Raw genomic sequence first — 24544 nt, forward strand, 5'->3', positions numbered from 1 at the left:
AGCAGGTTTTGTCCCGTAGGTGACAGTATTAAGCTTATACACGTCAACAGCTGCACCGGTGTCGAAACGCCAAAGTATACATTGAAGATGTCGATCCTCCGGATGAATAAAGATTTGCCGAAACATCTTCTCCACGTCGGCCACCAGCATTATTTGCTTCATGCGACTTCGAAGCATGATCGATCGAAGGTCTTCTTGGACGATTGGACCCACCAGCAAAGCATCGTTCAGCGATACACCTGACGACGTTTTGCACGACGCATCAAAGACCACACGAACCTTCGTGGTGGTGCTGGCTTCTTTGATGACGGGATGGTGTGGTAGAAAACAACGTTTCTCGGACTCTGTTGTATCCTTCACCTTGGTCATGTGCTCCAGCTGTATGTATTCCGCCATAAATTGGTGATACTGTTGTCGTAAATTAGCATCCCTGGCTAACCTGCGCTCCGTGCCTAGAAAACGCCGGTAGGCGATGTCCCGTGATTCGCCAATCCTTGAAACGACGTCCTCATCCTTCGGCAACGAAACAGTATACCGACCGTCGGATTCCCTGTGAATCGACTGCTGGAACAATTCTTCACACCTTTGCTCCTCGGTGAAAAGAATCTTCGAAGTACCAACCTCTTCGCAAGCCAAAAACCATGCAATCAACTTTTCCAAAGTTGCTGAAGTAGTCATGCTACAGGCAACATGTAGACTCTCCGTGGGTTTTGTTTGACCTCCGCACACCACCCATCCGAAAACCGACTCATTGAATGTCGGCATTTGGTTTCCGATGGAAATTCTTCGACCAGATTCGAAGAAGTCAAAAAAGAACTCGATGCCCAACACCATGTCCACCGCACTGGGGCTGAGAAAAGCTGGATCCGCTAAACTAATCCCGTCAGGCATCTTCCATCCGTTCATGTTGACCTTCGCCGTTGGTAAATCCGCAGTTACCTTCAGCAGAACCAGGAAATTCACGTTCTGAGAGAAATCCGTGACTCTTGAGCAAACAATTGCTTGAATCCTGTGCTTCACCTTTGAAGCTGCTTGACCTATACCAAGGACCGAGATGTCCACCTTTTCTCGACGCGTCCTCAGTCGTTGGCACAACCGTTCTGCGATGAAATTGCTTTCAGAGCGGGAGTCCAGCAACGCACGAGCCGGAAACCGGCTACCCTCGTCATCTTCCACGATAACGACCGTCGTGGCTAGAAGTACATGGTACGAGAACTGCTGAGATGCACCAGATATTGTCGAATCGGTGGCGACCACGTTCACCATCTGGGCGGATGTCGAACCCGAATGCTCGCCAGCATCCGGAGGAGGAGAATTGTTTCGTTCCGTAGCAGCAGCGACCTTCGCTGATCCATCCTTCCCAGATTTGAAGCACACCAATGTGTTGTGACGACCTTTACAGCTGCGGCAGAAATATTTAGACGGGCAATTTCTCGCTATGTGACCCGGCCGGGAGCAATTCCTACACAGGGAGTTTGATCTCAATACCGCCTCCCTCCCTCGCACCGACAACCGTTGAAAAGAAGAACACTGATAAAGTGGATGGTTCTCCTTACAAACCATACAGCGTCCCCCAGACGATTGGTCGGAGCCGTAGCTGGCCTTCACAGCTAACGACTTCTGCTTCATGGGCTGTTGCGATTGATGGAATCCCTTGCTATCCGAAGTATTCGTTGGGAGTGATTCCAGGATTCGTATCCGACGACGCATGAAATCAGTTAGATCTGCCAACGTGTCCTGTTCCTTGATAGATGAATGTTCTTCCCATCCTCTTCGTGTTACAGGATCCAAGCGAGTTGTCAGCAAGTTTACAAGTAGAAGATCCTTGTACTCCTCGGGTTTAACCACTTGATCCAAGTTCTGGGCCACTCTTTCGAACCCGTTCATCAGGGTATGCAAGTCCACTACCGACTCCTTAGACTCCTTGCACTTGACGCTTCTTCAGCAACTTGCTGTTATCGTACCTCTTAATCAGCAAATCCCAAGCCACCTGGTAGTTCACTTTAGTTATCTTCAAGGGATCGATGAGGTTCTTTGGTCCACCTTGAAGACAGCCCTTCAAATAGTGAAATTTCTCCACTTCTGGCAAGTCCGTCTTTCTATGGATGAGGGAGATATACAAGTCTCGGAAGCTGATCCACTCGTCGATGTCACCGTTGAAAGTCTGGAGCTTGATTTGAGGCAAACGAACATGATCAAGAGTACCATGTCCATTGTCCATGCTGCAACGTATCGTTCTCTTGCATCGACGAATCCACATCATCAGGTCCCGCCCGTTCCTTTACTTTATCCATTAAAAAAGCCTTACATTCATAGTACTTATGCCTTAACCTAGCGTCATCAAATTCTCCTTCCTCATCCTCGAAGTCATCGTGAGCCTGGATGTCATTCAACGTCTCCTCATACCGCCCCCACAACTCATCGATTCGCTGCAGACGAATGTTGATTGCGCTAACAGTACAGGTCGGCTGGTAGTTCGGTACAAATCTAAAGATGTCGTCCAAAGCTGTCTGGACGTTCTTGAGCTGAACCATAAACAGCTTCAGCGCAGGTGGCTTCTTATCCTTGGGAGGTATGGTTGGTGTACGTACTCGATCCGACAAAAAGAGAAATAGGATGGTGTAGAGATCCAAAGTCCTAAGGGGTCGTACACTAATTACGTAAGCACTTATGGGGGGAGGGGGGGGTCGGCCATTTTCTTATGCTCCATATAAATAAAAATTGATTTGTATGGGAAAAATCTTACATGGGGGGAGGGGGGGGGTTAAAAAACCCAGAAAAATTGCTTACGTAATTAGTGTACAGCCCCTAAGCTTCGGCAGGCATATACTGTAGAAGCCTACCTGGATGACCAATATGCTGCCCCACGATCAACTACATCTCATCCAACTGGATCACGCCTCACGTCACGATTGGTTCAGCTCACATCCGGTACGGATACACAGCAACAGCACAAGGTGCACAACTCGTAATGATCGATTCAAATGGAGAAGAGGAAAAGGGCATGTAGTATTCCGGAAATCCTAGGCTTCGGCAGGCATATACTGTAGAACTCACCTAGGAGAACTAACAGCTTTACAGTTCAATTTCAAATCCTACGCAAAACTACTAAACACCAAAGCTAGGACAGCAAGTTGGCAGCAGTATCTCAATGTTCATCCGGAAAATCATATACAGCACCAATGCAAATTGAAAAACAGGCAAAATCTAGATAATTGTCCTAGTACCGAACAGTTTGTATTCAGGGACTCGTGGCCAATGACAATATATTAACTGCAGACTCGAGTGTGGAAACAGGGTTGTAATAGCTTAGGTGTGATATCACTCCTAGACAGTGATTTTTTGACAATCAAGACAATTTTCATCCGATTTACAATCTATTGTGATTAATCTCTTCAGTATTAAATTTATGAAAACTTTGTGGAACTTCATATTTCTTGAAATCAGCTTCAAATTATGGTAATATGCAGATTTTAATAAAAATGTCTTCTTTTTTAAGGATAATCAGTTTTACAAACGCTCTAACTTTGTCAAATATTAACCGAATCCTAATATTTTTATATGAAATCAAAGAGAAATTTGTATTCTAGTTTTTCTCAGAACAAACTGAGTTTCTAAAATTATTATTTGGCAATGTTTCAGATTAAATACTGCAAAACTGTTTTTCTATTGAACAAAGACGCCACATAGTAGGCTATTATTTTATTATTTTTATAGTACATTTTGAATAGTTCCTTTTCATATGGAATTATACCGTAGTCGCATAGAACTGATTAAGCACAGTAAATTAGCAGAAAACTGAATTATCTGTAAGAATTTCATTATGCTTTACTGTTTTGAAGTTTTAACAGTGTTATAGGGGATGTGTATCGGTTTTGACCACCTAAGGGATATAATCCTGTTAATGCTAATAGAACCTTAGAAAATTGCTTTCCTTTTGGAGTTTTGCTAGAAACTGGTCAAATTAGAAACATGGCCAAAACTGGTACAGTTACCCTATGACATAATGAAATGTTGTTTACAATGATGATTATACCACGAGTGAAATTTTGAAACCAGGTAATTGTAATTATAAATAATTTTATTAAATGAATCGCCTGCTTTGAGTGTGCTTACAGCGGCACATTAGGAGTTAACTTTCTGAAATCAGTATGGCGAAAGTCATCTAAGATTCGATTTCTCTAAATTAAGCACCTTCATCGAAAAAATATTTGAAAGGCGTAGTAGTGGACACCTTCCTACATAATCGGTACCAAATAGTTTTTCATGAAAAGTTTCTTATTTCGAAAAAACCCGCGTTAGATGACTTTCGCCATACAAATTTCTGGCGGTTAACTCTTGCTGGCTATTTTGCGCATATACTATAGCGCCTGAATGTGACAGCGGCGAGTAGAAAATCAGCCACTGCCAATAATTCATTGGCGACGAACTATTTTTCTTAAAAATCTTTTGGAGTTAATCTACAATATCATTTGAATTAAAATCAACTAATAGCCTTTATTGGAAGTCTTTACTTCCTTAAGTTCGTAAACTCGCAATTCAAAACGATAGCCGAACTATGATAGAAACGGTTTACATTCCACATTATACCATAATCATAATGGTATTGATTTATAATCACGCTGTAGTCTGATAACGTTTTTTAACTACGGTTTTCGTAGACCGTACAAGCAACGGGTTGTTAAGAATGTTAACCGTAGGGATTTTCTTTATACATTTTTGGAAGAAGGATTTTTTAATACTAGGTATATTGATTATGTTGCGAAGACTTTAAACCTCATTGGATTAGATTATGCAAGAGTTTTACCATAATTTCGTATTGTTTGAAGAACTTAGTGTTAATAGAAAACGATATCAATCACATCCACGTTCTATATGTAGCTGTACGAAGAACGGTAAATAATTATGGGGAAAGGCACGATTTACTCATGGTAAACTCGGGACAGTAGATTCATTATAGTTGTACCTTAATCAAAAATGGTTACTGAACTGCACTGTAGTTAGGTAATGTTTTGATCATAGTGACTACGGTTTTAATAGACTGGACTGTATGAGCAACGGTTTGTTAAGAATGTTCTCTGTTTAAAAATAATCATCTTGACATATATTTTTATAGGAAGAACTCTCAATATAAGATTGATTGTGGTACGAAGACCGTTAATAATGAGTTATCCTCTTTGTCGATGTAATTATCCTAATGTCAATGTAATAGCTGAAACATGTAGGTGTTCGAAGAACTTAGTGTTAATGGATGAAGATATCAAACTCATGCATTCAGACGACATGTCTAAGTAAAAGTCTAAAAAATCACAAATCTCATTTAATGCACCTCTAAATCTTCATGGAATTGGCTAAAAATTGTCCGGGAGATATCTTTCAAGCTGCCCATTGATATAAAGGGGTGACAGTTTGAATCTGGAATACTTGAAAATAGTAAACAGGTCTACTAATTTTTATGTGTTTGAAAAATGGTAAATGATTATGCGGGTGCTCTCATTGTAAAAACTCTTTCCATCATGACATAACATTGTTAAAACGTCAAAACAATAAAACATAACAAAATTCATATAGGTAATGCCGTTTTCTAGTAAATTTACTATATAGTATATGCTAAAACAGTTTTATACGACTACGGCATAGTTCCATATAAAAAGGAAATATTATATTCAAAATGTACTATAAAAATAATAAAATTATAGCCTACTATGTGGCATCTTTGTTCAATTGAAAAATTGTTTTGTAGGATTTGGTCTGAAACATTGCCAAATATTGATTTTAGAAACTCAGTTTATTCTAAAAAAAATTAGAATACAAATTTCTCTTTGATTTCATATAAAAATATCCGGATTCGGTCAATATTTGACAAAGTTAGAGCGTTTGTAAAACTGATTATCCTTAAAAAAGAAGAAATTTTTAAAAAAATCTGCATATTACCATCATTTGGAGCCGATTTTAAGAAATATGAAGTTCCACAAAGTTTTCATAAATTTAATGCTGAAGAGATGCATCACAATAGATTGTAAATCGGATGAAAATTGCCGAAGAGATGATTATTTTTTAGAAAGTCTAAACTTGATGGCCAAAAAATCACCTTAAAGGCCTTTGCGCGACCTCTAAACTTCAATATTTTGGCCTCAAATATTGAGGCTACTCTTTTTTGCCATAAAAAATCGTTTAAGCACACGAATTCCAGGTTTCGGAAACATTTGAAAAATAAGCCGCACCCTTATTGTACAGTCTGTGTTCCGGTCTCAATAAAACTTTCATTCCCGTCGAAACAGTTGGTTAGACGCGCGAATTTAAAAATTTCTAGTACAAATAGGGTTACTTCATCTTTGTTCATCCCATAAAAAACAAAACAATGAAATAGAGCCTGATTTTTTAATCTATGAGGACGCATGGTAGCAAAAAAAATGACGAGATGAATGCTGTATTTCTCTCAATGCGACAAATATATGTACAGTGAAAACACAGTTCAAAACACTTACATGAATCATCACTGTTATTATTTTATCTCCAAAGAAATACCAAACACGAATAAAATACCTATATTTTGTTTTAGATGATTTAGTCTTAAAATCCGTGAAGTCGCCGTGTGCAAAGGGATAAAAGGAATAAAAATCAAAAACGTCTATCGAATTACGTTGCTCCTTTTCATGGCACAACCAGAAGATTGATTAAAGTTGATTATAAACGAAACGATGTGGGTTTCCATTCAAGAAATTAATTTACCTCCCGTTTTCCTCATTCCGAATTCAATGCTCGCACCAGACGGCTACACCGTGTCGGACGTGCTGATGTACTGGCGGTCGACCCCGATCCGAGGCGTGGAGGAAGCCGAACTGCCACAGTTCACCATAATAGGTTACGAAACTAATGATAGAAAAGTAAGTGCCTCTTGTTCTGCGTTTAATAAACGTTCTGCCACCGATGCATGGCTTCAACACGTAATTAGTCGTTGCAATTAAATGCCGCTACCGTTTCCGCAGAAATTTCCGTTTTTTCTCAAACCAGTCTCCTTCTTCAATTACAGGAAAGACTGGCTACGGGCGAGTACCAGCGGCTGTCGTTGTCGTTCAAGCTGCAGCGCAACATCGGTTACTTCGTGTTCCAGACCTACCTGCCGAGCATTCTGATTGTGATGCTGTCGTGGGTGTCGTTCTGGATCAACCACGAGGCCACCTCGGCCAGGGTGGCCCTCGGGATCACCACCGTGCTCACGATGACCACCATCAGCACCGGGGTGCGAAGTTCGCTGCCCCGGATCAGCTACGTGAAGGCCATCGACATCTACCTGGTGATGTGCTTCGTGTTTGTGTTCGCCGCTCTGCTGGAGTACGCCGCCGTCAACTACACCTACTGGGGCGCGCGGGCGAAGAAGAAAAGTAAAAAGAATAAGGAAGCGGAGAAAAAGGTTTCAAGTGAGTATTTGGTCGGAGGATTGAGTGCTCAAATGAATGCAATCTGCAATAGCATGATATAAAAAATGAACTTCATGAAGTGTGATACTATTTAAATTTATTTGAAATTTATTCAATTTTTTGGGAATGTCTTCAGAATGTTTTTAAAATTTCTCCGAACATCATCGGAAATTCATCAAATTTCTTCGGAAAGTCTCTGAAAATTGTTATTTTTTTGGAAGTTTCTATATTTTTTTTTTTAATTTCGTTTCCAAAACCAACACAATTTTATATTATTTTTCTAACATAATCTCTTATTTTCATCTGTTTCCAGGAAAACAGGAGAATAGCACCGGATGTTCAACGGAGGACATCATCGAACTACAAGATGTCCGAATGAGCCCGATCGCATCGCTCCGAAACCGACACTATGCCAATCCGACCTCTTCGTCCGGTGCCGATGCCGTAGATCTAGCAAAATTCCCTCCTAGTTTTCGAATCGCACGACCGTACGGGTCCAGTACCCGGTCCAGTGGGTTGCGATATCGAGGCAATCGAGGTTTGCTGAATAATCAATTGCTGACAACAATTTCTCAATGTGATTCATGTTTTAGGGCACAACCGACCGAAGATGCTGCACGCCATCAAGCGAGGCGCATCCGTCATCAAGGCGTCTATCCCCAAGATCAAAGACGTCAACGTGATCGACAAGTACTCGCGGGTGATCTTTCCGGTCAGTTTCGCGGCGTTCAACGCCGGCTACTGGATCTTCTACGTGTTGGAGTGACCTTCCGCGAACTAACCGGATTCGTAAGTCATAGCCAACCCGCAGCAGACGGAGCGAGGATTTGTTGTAGTGATAGCAGTAGTAGTTGCCGCACTACCAGCGCTCACCCAAAGCCGTAGTGCAGTACTAGAGCGACTGCGAGGGTGTGCGTGCACTGAAAAGTAGAGTAACGCCAAGTTCCAGCAACCCCCCCGGATGTGGATCCTACTTCTACCGCAATTGCCATCAGAAGAGAGCAACGCATGCACGTTCGTTCGAGGTGAACAATGAACCTTTCCGCTGCCGAGTTTAGACGTTTGACGCACCAGAGTTTTGACATCCGGTTAGTTCAGAGCAAGTCCTTTCCATTAGAGATAATAAATGAGAAAAATTAACAAACAAAAAAAAAACATAGTGATAAAATAGCAAACGGAAACAAATTCCTACGATAAAATCCGATTACGACGCGACGCCATGTAGGAAATCGAATTGTAATTTAGATATAAGGAAACTCTTAGAGTAAGAGGAAATCAACACACATATAACCATAGACTCATCTAGATGGTCAAAGAATTTGAAAAAACAAAAAAATAAAGCTTGTAGGATCAATCAATTCAAGATAAACTAAAATAAGGGAATAAGCGCGCAATTAAGAAAGACAGAAAGCATGTGTGACATGAACATCCTATTGCATGACAGATAACTCATATGAATGTCCTAATCATTATCATTCGTTTCACAGAAAAACATCAAATTTTAGAAAGAGGAGCGAAAGCACAAACAGGAAATAAGTAATTGATAACTCCTATAAGTAAGTAAAATCACACATCGTTCAGCACCCTTAGAAACAAGTATTCTACATGATGCGATGATGATCATCGATGCGAAAATCTTCGGAGATGTTACATTTGAATGAGTTTTTTTTATGGAAAGTTGATGAGATGAAAAGCTTCTAACGAAATAGTATTGCAGAGCTAGAGTTAAGGAGAACGACGTTTTTTATTTTGCTTGACTATCAAGCCTAGAAATGTGATGATAAAGAAACATGAGCAAGTTAACGGAATGACAGTGGAAGGGAGCTTTAAGAATTGTTTAACTGTAGCATAACTTTAGAACTCATTTACCCAATCTGCCGTAGAGGTGTCACTGAAACTGTTATTGAATCTGTACAGTTCGATATTGCATCTGTAAAGTACCCAAACATGTCGCGACCTACCGGGAGACAAATCTGAAACTGACTGAATTCGACATAATGACTGTTCATGTTATATAATCGCCAAAACTTCATACAGTGCTCCTTCGTTAATTAAGGCACGACATTACCCCAACAAGCGAATGCCGTTCGCTGATTGAAATATTTTGGCAAGCGTCAAAGTTGTTTACTGTCTATCCCATCTCATTTCATTTATTTAGTTAACATCTAAACAGATAACAATGAATCAACAATTGGACGCCACAATGCACGGTTCGAGGCCGCATCTCTCCATCCTCGGATACGCCCCACGCTCGCCAAGTCTATCCCATCTACGCGTACGAAAAAATACGGGCGTCCCACAATGCAGAATTGTGATTACTCCGATGCACATTAAAACTTATCTTTTTGCGGGCGACCCACCCATGCAAAGCATGCACGCGTTTCATTAGCAATGCAAGCGGGCGTCTACCACGCAGAGTTTTAATCCTTCCGATTAACTATTCTGTTTGCGGGCGTCCCATCTACGCATAGAAAAAACTTCTTGCATTTGATTCATGGGCAATGCATGCGGGCGTCCCAGCACGCAGATTTGTATTCATTTCGATGCAGGCGATTTGTAATAATTTCGTTCACCTATTTTACATGCGAGCATCTCGCTTCGCATAATTGTGATGGGAAGATCACACTATAACATTTTTATTCTTGCAGGCGTTACACCTACGCAGAGAAAGAAACATATACACTCGATTCATTAGCAATGGATGCGGGGATTCACAACGCAGAGTTGTGATCAGTGCGATCAACCATTCTTCTTGCGAGCGTCCCACCTACGCAGAAGAAGAACTGTTTGCATTCGAATAATTAGTAATGCAAGCGGTCGTCCCACTACGATCATTTCGATCCGCAGGCGTCCCACTTATCAATAGTAACATCTTCTTGCATTTGATCAAGTAACAATGCATAATTGTGATGATTTCGACCCACAAAATTTTATTCCTGCAGGCGTTCCACCAACGCAGAGAAAGAAACTCTTGCACTGAATACATTAGCAATGCAAGCGAGCGCCCCACCACGCAGAGTTGTGATCATTTTCTTCTTGCGGGCTTCCCACAATATTAACTGCTCAAAGTACGAGGGAAAAAAGCAATGAAGAATAGAATGGATAAACAGAATTTGATTTTTTTAGCTGTTAGTCGGCCTACCGTCCATCCACCCAATAATTCAATAATCATAAAGTCATGCGCTTGGCGATCAAAACTTTCCCAATTATAACAACAATATGCTTAAAGGCAATGCAAGCGGGCGTCTACCACGCAGAGCTACACCCCTATTATTGTTTACGGACGAACGAAATTTTCGAACGAATGCAGTTCGTTCGAATCGTTTCCCCATTTGATTTTGCTGGCGTAAACAAGAATGCGCATCAGCTTTCGTTCGAAAGCGCGTTCGTACGTAAACAAGAATAAGGGCGATAAATAGAAATGCGATTCGAATAAGATCGACTTGGGTAAAGTAGGTCATGCGGGACAAAGCGTGAAGAGTGGTAGAGCAACGTAGGAACCTCTGAAAAAGAACTCTGCTCATACATCGAACAACACATTAGCAGGTTGAAATCGCTGTTATTTTGCCTATCTTGGAGTAGTCACCAGTCACCATAATCATTGAAATATTTATCGATTTCTGCTTAATTATATGCAATCCGGGCCAAATTCTTTTGGATTGTGATTTAATTAAATGAAAGGAGGTAATGCCTTCTTTGAATGAGCGCATCCGGTCGCTAGGAATAAAGAAAAGAAAGGAGAGAATTAACGCATCTGCCCGGTATTGAGCAAAGGGAAAAGCTAATGCCTACTTTCCGGTATAAAGAAAAGGAAAAAGATAATGCCTACTTTAAATGAATACGTCTGCCTGGTATAAGGCGAAAGAAATTGATGATGCCTTCTTTAAAAGAACGCGTTTTTCCGGTAAAAGGGAAAGGGAGCAGTAACGCCTTCTTCAAATGGATGCATCTGCCCGGTATAAGGCGCCTTCTTCAAAAGAACGCGTCTATCCGGTATAAGGCGTTTGTTTGCCATAACGAGAAGGAAGGGGTAATGTCTTTTTTAAATAGTAGCGTCTGCCCATTATAAGGTGTAAGACGGAAATAAAGCGTTCTTTAAAAGAACGCGTCTTTTCGACATAAGGCGAAGGGAGGGGTAATGAACTCTTTGGATGAATGCGTCTGCTCGGTATAAGGCGAAAAAAGTTTATAAAATCTTATTTATCTTCTTCTTCTTCTTCTTGGCATTACATCCCCACACTGGGACAGAGCCGCCTCGCAGCTTAGTGTTCATTAAGCACTTCCACAGTTATTAACTGCGAGGTTTCTAAGCCAGGTTACCATTTTTGCATTCGTATATCATGAGGCTAGCACGATGATACTTTTATGCCCAGGGAAGTCGAGACAATTTTCAATCCGAAAATTGCCTAGACCGGCACCGGGAATCGAACCCAGCCACCCTCAGCATGGTCTTGCTTTGTAGCCGCGCGTCTTACCGCACGGCTAAGGAGGGCCCCCAAAACCTTATTTATAAGAAACGCAAAAAAAAGTTGATAAAACCATTTTTATAAGAACGCATTTGCCAGGTATAACGCGAAGGAAGGGGTAATGCCTTCTTTAAATGGTTGCCTCTGCCTGTTGCAAAACGAAAAGAGGATATATTTAAATAAATACGTTTTCTCGGCATAAGGCGAAAGGAAGAAATAAAGGATTATTCATAAAAACGTATATTCGTAACAAATTAAAGAGTGGAGATAATCCCTTCAATCTATCGGGCCCGTCTGTCAGATAAAGGATTTGTAAGGGGCAATTGAAATTTCGAAAACCACTTCTACATATTCCTCAGCCGTGCGGGAGATGCGTGGCTGTCAAGCAAGGAGGCTGGGTTCAACTTCTGGCCCGGTATAGGAAATTTATCGATGCAAAATTTTCTCGACTTTTTTAGGCATAAAAGTTTCAACGTGTTAATCTCGTGTTACACTATTGCCAAAAAAAATGGTAACTTGGCTTAGAAACCTCGCAGGTAATAATTGCTGTGATCACTAATGAAAGAACACTAAGCGATTATTATTTCCGCGAAATGGAACATTCCGCCAAAAGTCATTCGGCGAAAAGATAGAATACGCCAAATGTCGTACCGCGAAGACTTTTGGAGCTAACCGAGCCTCTTAAAAGGAGGCTTCTGAGCATGTTGAGAAGACACTTCTCAGCCCCTTGAAAGAAGATTTCAAGCTTCTTGAAAGAATAATCCGAAACTCTTGAAAGAAGGCTTTCGAGCCCCTTGAAAGAAAGCTTCTGAGCATTGTGCGGCCCAGATCTGCCGAACGAGCTATCACGGGGTGTGCTGTCTAATCGCGCGTGCGTCTCCGTTCGTTGTCGCACGAGGAAAGAGGAAAAGTCATGGCCTGCTATTTACTAGTTAGATAGAGTGAAATCAGCAGTGATTCAAATTGTTCGGGGCTGTCAGTTTGAAGATGAATCTGAATCATTCATTTTCCCAGCAGTAGCTCAAGATTCATGTTTTATAACAGTCGAGATTCAAAAGCTTAAAACTGTTATACCGCTCAGTTCTATTTTCTGCAGATTTGAACCACGAATGAATCACGAGATTCAAATATTTTTCAATTGTTTTGGTGCATGAAAGCGTCATTTTATGTAAGGATCAATCCACTTTACATTTACGGCGCCTTCCTCAGTAGCAACATAATCATTTCATCTAATGAAAAAAAAATCAAACTAAATAGAACACTGCTAAGGAAGAGTGTGAGTTTGTTCTATTTTGGCTCATATTCAAACTAGAATAGTGTTCGAAAATTTGCAACCAAACTGAATCACTACTGATTTCACTCTTAGTGTTGGCCACCAAACCGTTATACGATATTTGCATATCTGTCATCAATGCACTCTAAAAGTGGATTGCCCAACTCCTAATATATCGCACCCTCACGAGCATATTTTAAAGAGGCTTCCAAGACTCATGAAGGGACTCCATAACCTCTTAAACCTCATTAAAGGAACCTTCCGAGCCTCTAAAAAGAAGTTTTCTGAGCCTCTTGAAAGAAGGTCTCCGAGCATCTTGAAAGGATACTTTCAAGCCTCTTGAAATATTAATTCAAAGCCTCTTGAAATGAGGCTTCCGAGCCTCTTAAAGGGAAGCTTCTGAGCATTCTTAAAGGAGGTGCCTTCCAAGTGTTGAAGGGAGGCTCTCAAGTCTCTTAAAGAAAGCCTCTTGAAAGCAGGCCTTCGAGTCACAGGAAAGGAGCGAGTCTCTTGAAAGGAAGTCTCCAAACCTCTTGAAAGAAGAATTCTGAGCTTCTTGAAGGGAGGCTTTCGAGTCTTGAAAGAAGCTCTCCAAGCATCTTGAAAAATGGGTTCCGAGGCGTTTTGAAAAAAGGCTTCTGACCATCTTTAAAAGAGGCTTCCAAGTCTCATGATGGGAGACTCCCAAGCCTCTTAAAGAGAGCCTCTCGAAAGGAACCTTTCGAGCCTTTCGAGAAAGTAGGTTTACAAGCCTCTCGAAAGGAGATTTCCGAGCCTCTTAAAAGGTGGCTCTTAAAAGGTGTTTCGGAGCCTCTTGAAACGAGACTTCTGAGCATCCTAAAAAGAGGTTTCCAAGTGTTTTGAAGGGAGGCTCTCAAGCCTCTTAAAGAGAGGCTCTTTAAAGAAGATTTCCAAGCCTGAATGTTGTGTTTCTTGAAGGGAATTTTCCGAGCTTCTTGGAAAGAGCCTTTCGAGCCTTATGAAAAGTGGCTTCCGAGCCTTTTAAAAGGAGGCTTCTGAGCATTATTAAAGGAGGCATCCAAGTGCCTTGATGCGAGCCTCTCAAGCCTATTAAAAAAAGCTTCTTGAAACTAGGCTTCTGAGCCTCTTGAAAGAAGGTCTCCGAGCTTCTTAAAAGAATAATTCTTAGCCTCTTGAACAGAGGCTTCCGAGCCTCTCGAAAGGAGGTTGCTTCCGAGCCTCTTAGAAGGCTTCTGAGCATGCTTGAAGGAGGCTTCCAAGTGTCTTGGAGGGAAGCTCTCAAGCCTCCTAAAGAGAGTCTCTAGACAGTAGATTTAAGATCCTCTTGAAAGAAGGTTTCCGAGCCTCTTGAAAGGAGGCTTCCAAACCTCTTGCAACGAAGCTACTGAATCTTCCAGGAAAAGACCTTATTGTCTTTTAAATGGATGCTTTCGTCTTTCGATTCTTGATTTTAGTTCAGAAATATATTCCTGGCATATTATCCAACATTTTGTCTCGATCAGGTAGAATTTATTTATTTGACGTTTTGTCATTTTGGTGTTATGTCCCACAGCCCTTCATACACTGTGCTGATTGGGATAAGCAGGATTCGAAAGTCTTTGATTTACTGATCGCACTGTATGTTATGTAGCGTTAGCGTTGTTACGGTATACTTCGTAGATTGGACACTAGTGATACTCATGTTTTTCTTTTGAAATCCCTATGTAGAATGCTATCAGAAATCAAGAAGGGGAGGGATTCTCGATTTCAGTCTAACACAAAAATAACAAAGGCATGAGGATCACTACTCCCGGCCACGCCCATCTTTACTGTAACTAGGGAAATGGAAGGAAATGTTGATGTAGAACTTACTTAGTGAGAGGCCCCCGACTTGGCGACGCCCTCATAAGTTCTACGGAGTTGGTGTTTGGGTAGGGTAAGATAGGTCAAGGATGTTTGCCTCAAGCTGGCAATTCGACCCATAGCATATGTTGTTTATATGTTTCTAATTTAAACTCTTGCCAGCCGGCTGTCGAAAGAGTATATACTTATATCTATTCTATTTATTGTTTGTTCTTTAAACGTTCATGTTTTATCAAGCCAATAGGGGCAGCAATATTTAGTTTTAGACTATGTGATCGCACTGTATGTTATGTACAACACAAAGTCTTAAAATGAAAAATTATCAGAATTTTATCAAATTTATACCATTACGCAGTTTTATCCGAGGTACCCCCTAGGGCCAGCGAAGGTACCCCTGAACAGACCTCTACCGACGGGGCGACGATCCCCGCCGGTGGGCCGCGCGGCGGCACTGGCTTTTCGAATTAGAATTGAAACACCACTCCGGTTCGGTGGTACAACTTAGACTCTTTATTAACTTACATTTAACTTATAGCTAACCTACGTTATGTTGACAATTTTCTCTCTCTCTTTACTTAATGACTCTCTTACGCATAACGGTTCATTTAAAACCTTGCCAAGTGCTGTATTTTGCTTAAAAAGTAAAAGTAAGCAGACTTAAACAACAAAACCCTGTTGCTGGGCGCAAAACTCTTTTCTAGCGCGGGTCGGTGCCAAGGTAAACTGACTCCGCATAAAAGATTGTGACGAATCCCCCTGAAGGAGTTTAAGTAGCTGGGGTCGTCACACCCCCAAGTTGAGAACCGCTGGTCCACGGAAACCTTTAGAAAATTCTCTGGAAATAGGTAGATTAAAAACTTCCTCCAGGAAATCCTTCATAAATCCTTGGTGTCATTACCATATGAAATGTTTTCCAAAATTCCTGCAGGAATTATTTGGACATTTTGTTGAAAGAATGTTTTCGGGAATTATTCGAAGAATAAAATAGGTAATACTAAATGAATTTTTTGAAAAATTTCTAGCGGATATTACAAAGAATTTCCAGGTAAAATTTCCGAAAGAACTCTCAAAGTGAATGAATTCTTGAAAAAAAAATTGAAGGAATATCGTAAGGCCACAAGGAATTTTCAATTTTCCGAAGGAATTTTGGAAGGACGTCGTAAAAAATCGGAAGAATTCCTAGATCAAGTTCTGAAGAAATTGCGTAGAAACTTCTAAAAGAGTTTCTTCCTAGACTGGATGGATTTCTTAAGGAATATTGACAGATTTTTTTAGGAATTTCCTGAAAAAAATTGCAATTTACGAAGACATCTTGAAAAGAATTTTCGAAGAAATCTTGGAAGGAATTTCCAAAGAAATTTTCAAGGCGCAAGTATTTTTAAAGGTTTTCCAATAGGAATTTTCGAAGGAATATCTTCTTAATGCATTCCTAAAAGAATTTCTGGAGAATTTGCCGAAAGAATCCCCGGAGGAAATTCCGAAGAAATTTTTGGAGGAATGTACAGAGAAAGAAAATTTCGTTCATTCCTTAAGGAGTTCATTCGGAAATTTCTTTAGGAATTCATTCGGAAATTCCTAAAAAAAATTCGGCGGAATTACGGGATCCAAGGGTATGGAATTTTCTCAAGTATTGTCAAAGGAATTCCTGGAGTATATTCTGGAATAGTTTCTAAAAGAATTCTTAGACTAATTTTGAAAGAATTTTCGACTTGATAAAGACATTTTTGAAGGTATTTCTAGATTCATTTGCGGAGGATTTTTGAAGAAATTCTTTGAGGAGAGAGAAGAAATTTACGATGGAACTCCGGTAGGAATTTTTAAAGTTATGTCTGATTCATTCCTTAGAGTATTTTTCACGAAAAAATGTCTGGATGATTTTCCGAATGAGCTAAATTTATGAAATATCATCTGGTTGAATACTGGAGAAATCTCCAAAGCAACTCCTGAAGTAAATTCCGAAAGAAATCTTCAGAATATCCTAAAATGTATGATGATGGGGGGAAGGGTCATTTGGCCAAAACCCATTTCAGTACATTCAAAGTTAATTGCCTATATGCCGGGTATTAAGCCACCCGGAGTGGAAATTAATTACTATGTCTGAAACTTGATTATGCATATGTACAACATGTGATAGATTTAGTTCGGAAAAGGTATTGGAGGGTAACCGCCCCTTCGGTGGGGTTTGATCCCACGACCCCAGTTCGCATGACAGGTGCTTTCCCTACTAAGCTACGAAGGACCTCCGTCGTCCACCGCAGCTTAGCGGGTACTGATGAAACCAAATTCCCAGCACCAGGTACCAGCCGATCTCTCGCAATACATTTTCAGAACTAACTCTCTCAAATGTATTTTTGTACACATCATGTCAACCAAGTAGGATGAGTATTTAGTATTGTCCGGCTCCTACACACTTGCTTCATCAGCAACGGCGCTCAATGAAGTAGGGTTGTGTGAGGTTGTGCCAGTTTGGTCGTCAGATCCCAACACGACCACACAAGCGAAGAGAGATCGCCACTCGAGATCAGTACATTCAAAGTTAATTGCCTATATGCCGGGTATTAAGCCACCCGGAGTGGAAATTAATTACTATGTCTGAAACTTGACATGATGTGTACAAAAATACATTTGAGAGAGTTAGTTCTGAAAATGTATTGCGAGAGATCGGCTGGTACCTGGTGCTGGGAATTTGGTTTCATCAGTACCCGCTAAGCTGCGGTGGACGACGGAGGTCCTTCGTAGCTTAGTAGGGAAAGCACCTGTCATGCGAACTGGGGTCGTGGGATCAAACCCCACCGAAGGGGCGGTTACCCTCCAATACCTTTTCCGAACTAAATCTATCACATGTTGTACATATGCATAATCAAGTTTCAGACATAGTAACAAAACCCATTTGACCAAAAGCCATTCGGCCGAATGCCACTAGGCCGAAAGTTGTTTGGCTGAAAATACCATTTGGCCGAAAGAGTCGTTTGGCCGAAAGGGTCGTTTGGTCGAAAGGATCGTTTGGCCGAAAGAGTCATTAGGCCGAAAGGGTCATATGGCCGAAAAGGTCGTTTGGCGGAAAAGGTAGTTAGGCCAAAAGGGTCATTTGGACGAAAGAGTTATTTGACCAAAAGGTTCATTCAGCCGAAAAGGACATTTGGTCGAATGGGTCATTTGGCCGAAAGGGTCGTTTGGCCAAAAGGGTCATTTTGCCGAAAGGGACATTTTCGCAGCGAAAGGGGGCCCAAGAGGGGCATTTGGCCGAAATAGTCATTTGGTTGAAAGGATCATTTTACCGAATGGGTCATTAGGCCGAATAGAACATTGGACCGAAAGGGTTGTTTGGCCGAAAGGGTCGTTTGGTCGAAAGGGTCATTTGGTCGAAAGGGTCATTAGACCGAAAATGTCATTTGGCCGAGAGGGTCATTTGGCCGAATAGGTCATTTGAAAAGTGAGAAATTAGGAATGAGAAGAGAGACGTCTCACTTCTCACTCTTCAGTTTTCTCCTCTCACTGTGAAAACTGAGAAGCGCAAAACGAATAGTAAGACGTCTCAATACCCATTTCGCACTACTCACTTTTCACTGCGAGAAGTGAGAAATAAGGAAAGAGAAGTGAGACATCTCCCTTCTCACTCCTCATTTATCACTTCTCGCTGTCAAAAGTGAGAAGTGCACAGTGAGTAGTGCACTTCTCCTTTTTTTCAGCGAGAAGAGATAAATGAAGAGTGATAAATGAGACGTCTCACTTCTCAATCCTCATTTCTCACTTTTCACTGTAAAAAAGAGGAGGAAGAGATGTCTCACTTCTCAATCTTTATTTTTCTCTTCTCACTGTAAAACATGAGAAGCGCGAAATGAGTAGTGAGACGTCTCACTACCCTCTTCACACTACTCACTTTTCACAATGAGAAGTGAGAAGTTGGACGTCTCTCTTCTCACTCCTCATTTCTCACTTCTAGCTGTAAAAAGTGAGAAGCGCGAAGTGGGTCTCACTACTCACTTCCCGCTTCTCATATTTTACAGTGAGAAGAGAAAAATGAAGAGTGAGAAGTGAGACATCTCTCTTCTCATTTCTTATTTCTAACTTTTCAAATGAACTATTCGGCTAAATGACCTATTCGGCCAAATGACCCTTTCGGCCAAACGACCCTTTCGGCTAAATGCTCCTTTCTTCTAAATGACCCTTTCGGCCAAATGACCCTTTTGGCCAAATGACCCATTCGGCCAAACGACCCTTTCGGCCAAATGACCCTTTCGGCTAAATGACCCTTTCGGCCAAATGACCCTTTTGGCCAAATGACCCATTCGGCCAAACGACCCTTTCGGCCAAACAACCCTTCGATCAAATGACCCTTTCGCCCAAATGACCCTTTCGGCCAAACAACCATTTCGGCCAAACGACCCTTTTGGCCAAATGGATTTCGGCATGATGGGTTCCAGCCTAATGGTCTTTTCGGCCTAGTGGCATTCAACCAAATGGCTTTCGGCCAAATGAGCCTTGCCCACGGTAATTATTTTAGGAATACCTTCGGAAATTGTTTTAGAATAAATCCTTCGATTATCTTAGAAAAATTAAAGAAGTCCTTTAGGAAATTCTTCTAAGGATTCTTTAGGGTTTGAGTAGGCTACCATCAGCTTGTGATTATATATTACCACCTCAGCGTGTCATTCGATGAGCAGCAAGCCATGACTCGGCCTCCTCATGTCAGATCTCCGTGACGTGCACACGCACCGACGGAGAGCTGCTGTCATCGCATTTCGCTTCAGCCATTTAAGGCCACACATTTTGGCGATCCTGCCAGGTTGTTTTTTTGTATCCTTGTATTGCAACATAGCGCGTCTGGAAGACCGCTGGAAAATGGATTGTGGTTTGGAAATTCACAAAGCGCGTCTGAAAGTCCGCTGTGAAATGATTTGTGATTTGTATAATCATAAAGCGCGTCTGGGAGACTTCCGAAAAAAAGGGTTGTCGATCTATAAAATCCCAAGGTGAGTAATAGAAGCATGGATTTTGGTTAAAATACATTTAGTTCAAAATTTAGACCACACGTTAGACATATTCTATCTGAAATATATGGACGTATACCACAAAGCTGTTTGGAAGGCAAAATAGATTACATATCTTGAAGTTTATTTTGGGATTCACTGATAAGTTGTCATAGCGGAATCACCCGTTGGATCAGATATCCGAAATTCAGCAATTTAACAAAAACGTTGCCAGCTTTCACAAAGCTATTGGTTTGGAGTTGTTGGCTAATAGCACTAGTTAACAAAAATCCAAAATTAAGGTATTGAACTTACCCTTACGCAAACCGAACTGATTGCTTGACAGGCCGTCCGCGCCCGTACCCTCTGACTACGGGGTACTAAGTACGGGTTTCCCAGCCTTCGGCAACATAATCAACTTCGGCCTTTTCCATCTATCGGGGAACTACACTCATCGAGGCATCTCTGCATAGCTAGCCTGAACATGTTCGGATCAGCGCATCCCCTCTAATACTGTCAGTATTGGATGCCAGACCCTGGGCCTGACAGGGATCCCCCACCCTTGGATGCTGCACACCATAATTGATCTTCGATAGATTGAATACAGTCTCAGTGAGACATCGCCTGGCATTACTTAGTTTATAATTTCCGTAGTTGAACGTTTAGGAGATTTAAGTTTATTAAAAAAAAAACTGAAAAAGATGCTCATTAACTATTACTATTGCTTTTATCTGTTATGATTATTCAATTGAGTCTTTAGGTATACCTATTAAATAAGGTCAATTCATCGATTTGTCCATGGTATTCATCAAAATGAAAATAAAACAATAACATTCTTGAGAGTAATACACGACACATTCCAAGGTTTATTGGTTTAACTCGTATTCAGGAATCTACTATGTAGATGAATGTTGATTGTTGGAGAAATTAATTCACAAGACTTTCCGGATTCTAGTAACTCCCTTTTATTTTATTATGCTCAACTAGGATTAAACATTTCGATTTCTGGAATAAGTTGAATAGTTCATTAGCCAATACTATATAATGGTCCACTAACTTTAAATCATTGTTAAAGCTGTTTTAATGTAATGACGGAAATGGATTCTCGCTTAACTTTTCAAAAGGTCCTAAGTAACATTTTTTACATGAATTAATTTGAGTACTGCAATCAAAAGCTTACATGTTTTTCTGTTGATTGCGCTCACTACCCTCTTCACACTACTCACTTTTCACAATGAGAAGTGAGAAGTTGGACGTCTCTCTTCTCACTCCTCATTTCTCACTTCTAGCTGTAAAAAGTGAGAAGCGCGAAGTGGGTCTCACTACTCACTTCCCGCTTCTCATATTTTACAGTGAGAAGAGAAAAATGAAGAGTGAGAAGTGAGACATCTCTCTTCTCATTTCTTATTTCTAACTTTTCAAATGAACTATTCGGCTAAATGACCTATTCGGCCAAATGACCCTTTCGGCCAAACGACCCTTTCGGCTAAATGCTCCTTTCTTCTAAATGACCCTTTCGGCCAAATGACCCTTTTGGCCAAATGACCCATTCGGCCAAACGACCCTTTCGGCCAAATGACCCTTTCGGCTAAATGACCCTTTCGGCCAAACGACCATTTCGGCCAAATCAGCCATTCGGCCAAAAGACCCTTTCGGCCAAAAAATCCATGGATCAACTGTCCCTTTCGGCTAAATGACCCTTTCGGCCAAACAACCATTTCGGCCAAACGACCCTTTTGGCCAAATGGATTTCGGCATGATGGGTTCCAGCCTAATGGTCTTTTCGGCCTAGTGACATTCAACCAAATGGCTTTCGGCCAAATGAGCCTTGCCCACGGTAATTATTTTAGGAATACCTTCGGAAATTGTTTTAGAATAAATCCTTCGATTATCTTAGAAAATTAAAGAAGTCCTTTAGGAAATTCTTCTAAGGATTCTTAAGGGTTTGAGTAGGTTACCATCAGCTTGTGATTATATATTACCACCTCAGCGTGTCAATCGGTGAGCAGCAAGCCATGACTCGGCCTCCTCATGTCAGATCTCCGTGACGTGCACACGCACCCACGGATAGCTGATGTCATCGCATTTCGCTTCAGCCATTTAAGGCCACACATTTTGGCGATACTGCCAGGTTGTTTTTTTGTATCCTTGTATTGCAACATAGCGCGTCTGGAAGACCGCTGGAAAATGCATTGTGGTTTGGAAATTCACAAAGCGCATCTGAAAGTCCGCTGTAAAATGATTTGTGATTTGGAAAATCATAAAGCGCGTCTGGGAGACTTCCGAAAAAAAAGGTTGTCGATCTAGAAAATCCCAGGATGAGTAATAGAAGCATGGATTTTGGTTAAAATACATTTAGTTCAAAATTTAGACCACACGTTAGACATATTCTATCTGAAATATATGGACGTATACCACAAAGCTGTTTGGAAGGCAAAATAGATTACATATCTTGAAGTTTATTTTGGGATTCACTGATAAGTTGTCATAGCGGAATCACCCGTTGGATCAGATATCCGAAATTCAGCAATTTAACAAAAACGTTGCCAGCTTTCACAAAGCTATTGGTTTGGAGTTGTTGGCTAATAGCACTAGTTAACAAAAATCCAAAATTAAGGTATTGAACTTACCCTTACGCAAACCGAACTGATTGCTTGACAGGCCGTCCGCGCCCGTACCCTCTGACTACGGGGTACTAAGTACGGGTTTCCCAGCCTTCGGCAACATAATCAACTTCGGCCTTTTCCATCTATCGGGGAACTACACTCATCGAGGCATCTCTGCATAGCTAGCCTGAACATGTTCGGATCAGCGCATCCCCTCTAATACTGTCAGTATTGGATGCCAGACCCTGGGCCTGACAGGGATCCCCCACCCTTGGATGCTGCACACCATAATTGATCTTCGATAGATTGAATACAGTCTCAGTGAGACATCGCCTGGCATTACTTAGTTTATAATTTCCATAGTTGAACGTTTAGGAGATTTAAAAGTTTATTAAAAAAAAACAAAAACTGAAAAAGATGCTCATTAACTATTACTATTGCTTTTATCTGTTATGATTATTCAATTGAGTCTTTAGGTAACCTTTTAAATAAGGTCAATTCATCGATTTGTCCATGGTATTCATCAAAATGAAAATAAAACAATAACATTCTTGAGAGTAATACACGACACATTCCAAGGTTTATTGGTTTAACTCGTATTCAGGAATCTACTATGTAGATGAATGTTGATTGTTGGAGAAATTAATTCACAAGACTTTCCGGATTCTAGTAACTCCCTTTTATTTTATTATGCTCAACTAGGATTAAACATTTCGATTTCTGGAATAAGTTGAATAGTTCATTAGCCAATACTATATAATGGTCCACTAACTTTAAATCATTGTTAAAGCTGTTTTAATGTAATGACGGAAATGGATTCTCGCTTAACTTTTCAAAAGGTCCTAAGTAACATTTTTTACATGAATTAATTTGAGTACTGCAATCAAAAGCTTACATGTTTTTCTGTTGATTGCGCTATTCAAATTAAATCATGAAAAAAATGTTACTTAGGTCCTTTTGAAAAGTTAAGCGAGGATTGTATTTAATGAAAATTGAAATTAAAACAAATAAATCAGAGTACAGTATAAATTGCCAAAACAACTACATAAAAGCATCAAGTGTTCAGAGTGTGAATGGGCAGAGACAGAACGAGAATACACACCTAATAGAGTTCCGATAGTAGTATGGTCTGAAAACAGGCTACATGTTGGGCTAATTGGCTATGGCGGTTTCCCAGCTCTCCCAAGCAACCAAAAGTTCACATTTTACTTAAATTTGTTCCTAACCGAACCAATAAGTTCACTCTTGGTTCACATAGAGTTCCAATAACCTAAACAGAACTTCAAAGTTCTCTTTTGCACTCCAGTTATACAAAAAATTACTTAAAATGCAAGCTGATTAACCCTTTATAAGGCAGACGAATCTAAACAATAAATTAACAAAAACAACAATAGGACACAATGTTGACATGGTATTAAACTCAAATGTATGTTTGTTATACATTAAAAAGTTCAGAAACATTGAAAAATTGGTGGCAATATAGTTGCCACTGCCCGGCAAGCGGGAAAACAGGCAACAACAAAAATATAAAAAGATTTTTAAAAATTTGGTTTTACGTAGAACCAGTCAAATCAAGGTACGTTACATTTTTTTGGTGAAGAGTCCTAGTCAGAAAACGCATTATAAGTGAAAACAAATTTTTTCGCTTTTTTTCTCCCAAGGGCCCTTGGGAAAAAAAAACAATTTCGTCAAAAATCTAAAAACCAAATATACAGAAAGGCAAAGCTTTTTTCACGCTAATCACGTAGTAATCTAACACAGGAGATTCAAAATAATTGATGCCAACGGGAAAAAATATATCTTTGTCGTTTTTTTAACGAATTATAACTGAAAATCCTTCTTCCACTCGAAACTTACGATCTGTTCGTAAAAAAACTGTTCTCAAATTGACATTTCAATTTTTTTATGGCTCAAATTCATCTGGGGTGTTACTAGGAAGCAAATAAAGTCACTACATGTGAAATAATAAGTAGAGCTCTTGTTA

The 24544-nt window shown here is 40.6% G+C and overlaps 2 protein-coding genes across 3 annotated transcripts in view; one reads left to right on the forward strand and one right to left on the reverse strand.

Annotated features, from left to right (window-relative positions):
- Nucleotides 1-14279, forward strand: part of LOC134207728 (gamma-aminobutyric acid receptor subunit beta-like) — a 118706-nt gene extending 104427 nt beyond the window's left edge. Inside the window, exons 6-9 of the mRNA XM_062683576.1 lie at nucleotides 6772-6887; nucleotides 7034-7421; nucleotides 7735-7959; nucleotides 8015-14279. Of these exons, the coding sequence (XP_062539560.1) occupies nucleotides 6772-6887; nucleotides 7034-7421; nucleotides 7735-7959; nucleotides 8015-8187 (902 nt within the window). The 3' untranslated portion in view covers nucleotides 8188-14279. The remainder of the gene's footprint in view (nucleotides 1-6771; nucleotides 6888-7033; nucleotides 7422-7734; nucleotides 7960-8014) is intronic.
- Nucleotides 1-24544, reverse strand: part of LOC134207731 (gamma-aminobutyric acid receptor subunit alpha-6) — a 642164-nt gene that overhangs the window by 294850 nt on the left and 322770 nt on the right. The gene's annotated exons all lie outside the window — the stretch shown is intronic.

This window comes from Armigeres subalbatus, chromosome 1 (genome assembly GCF_024139115.2).
Source record: "Armigeres subalbatus isolate Guangzhou_Male chromosome 1, GZ_Asu_2, whole genome shotgun sequence".
Lineage (NCBI taxonomy): Eukaryota > Metazoa > Arthropoda > Insecta > Diptera > Culicidae > Armigeres > Armigeres subalbatus.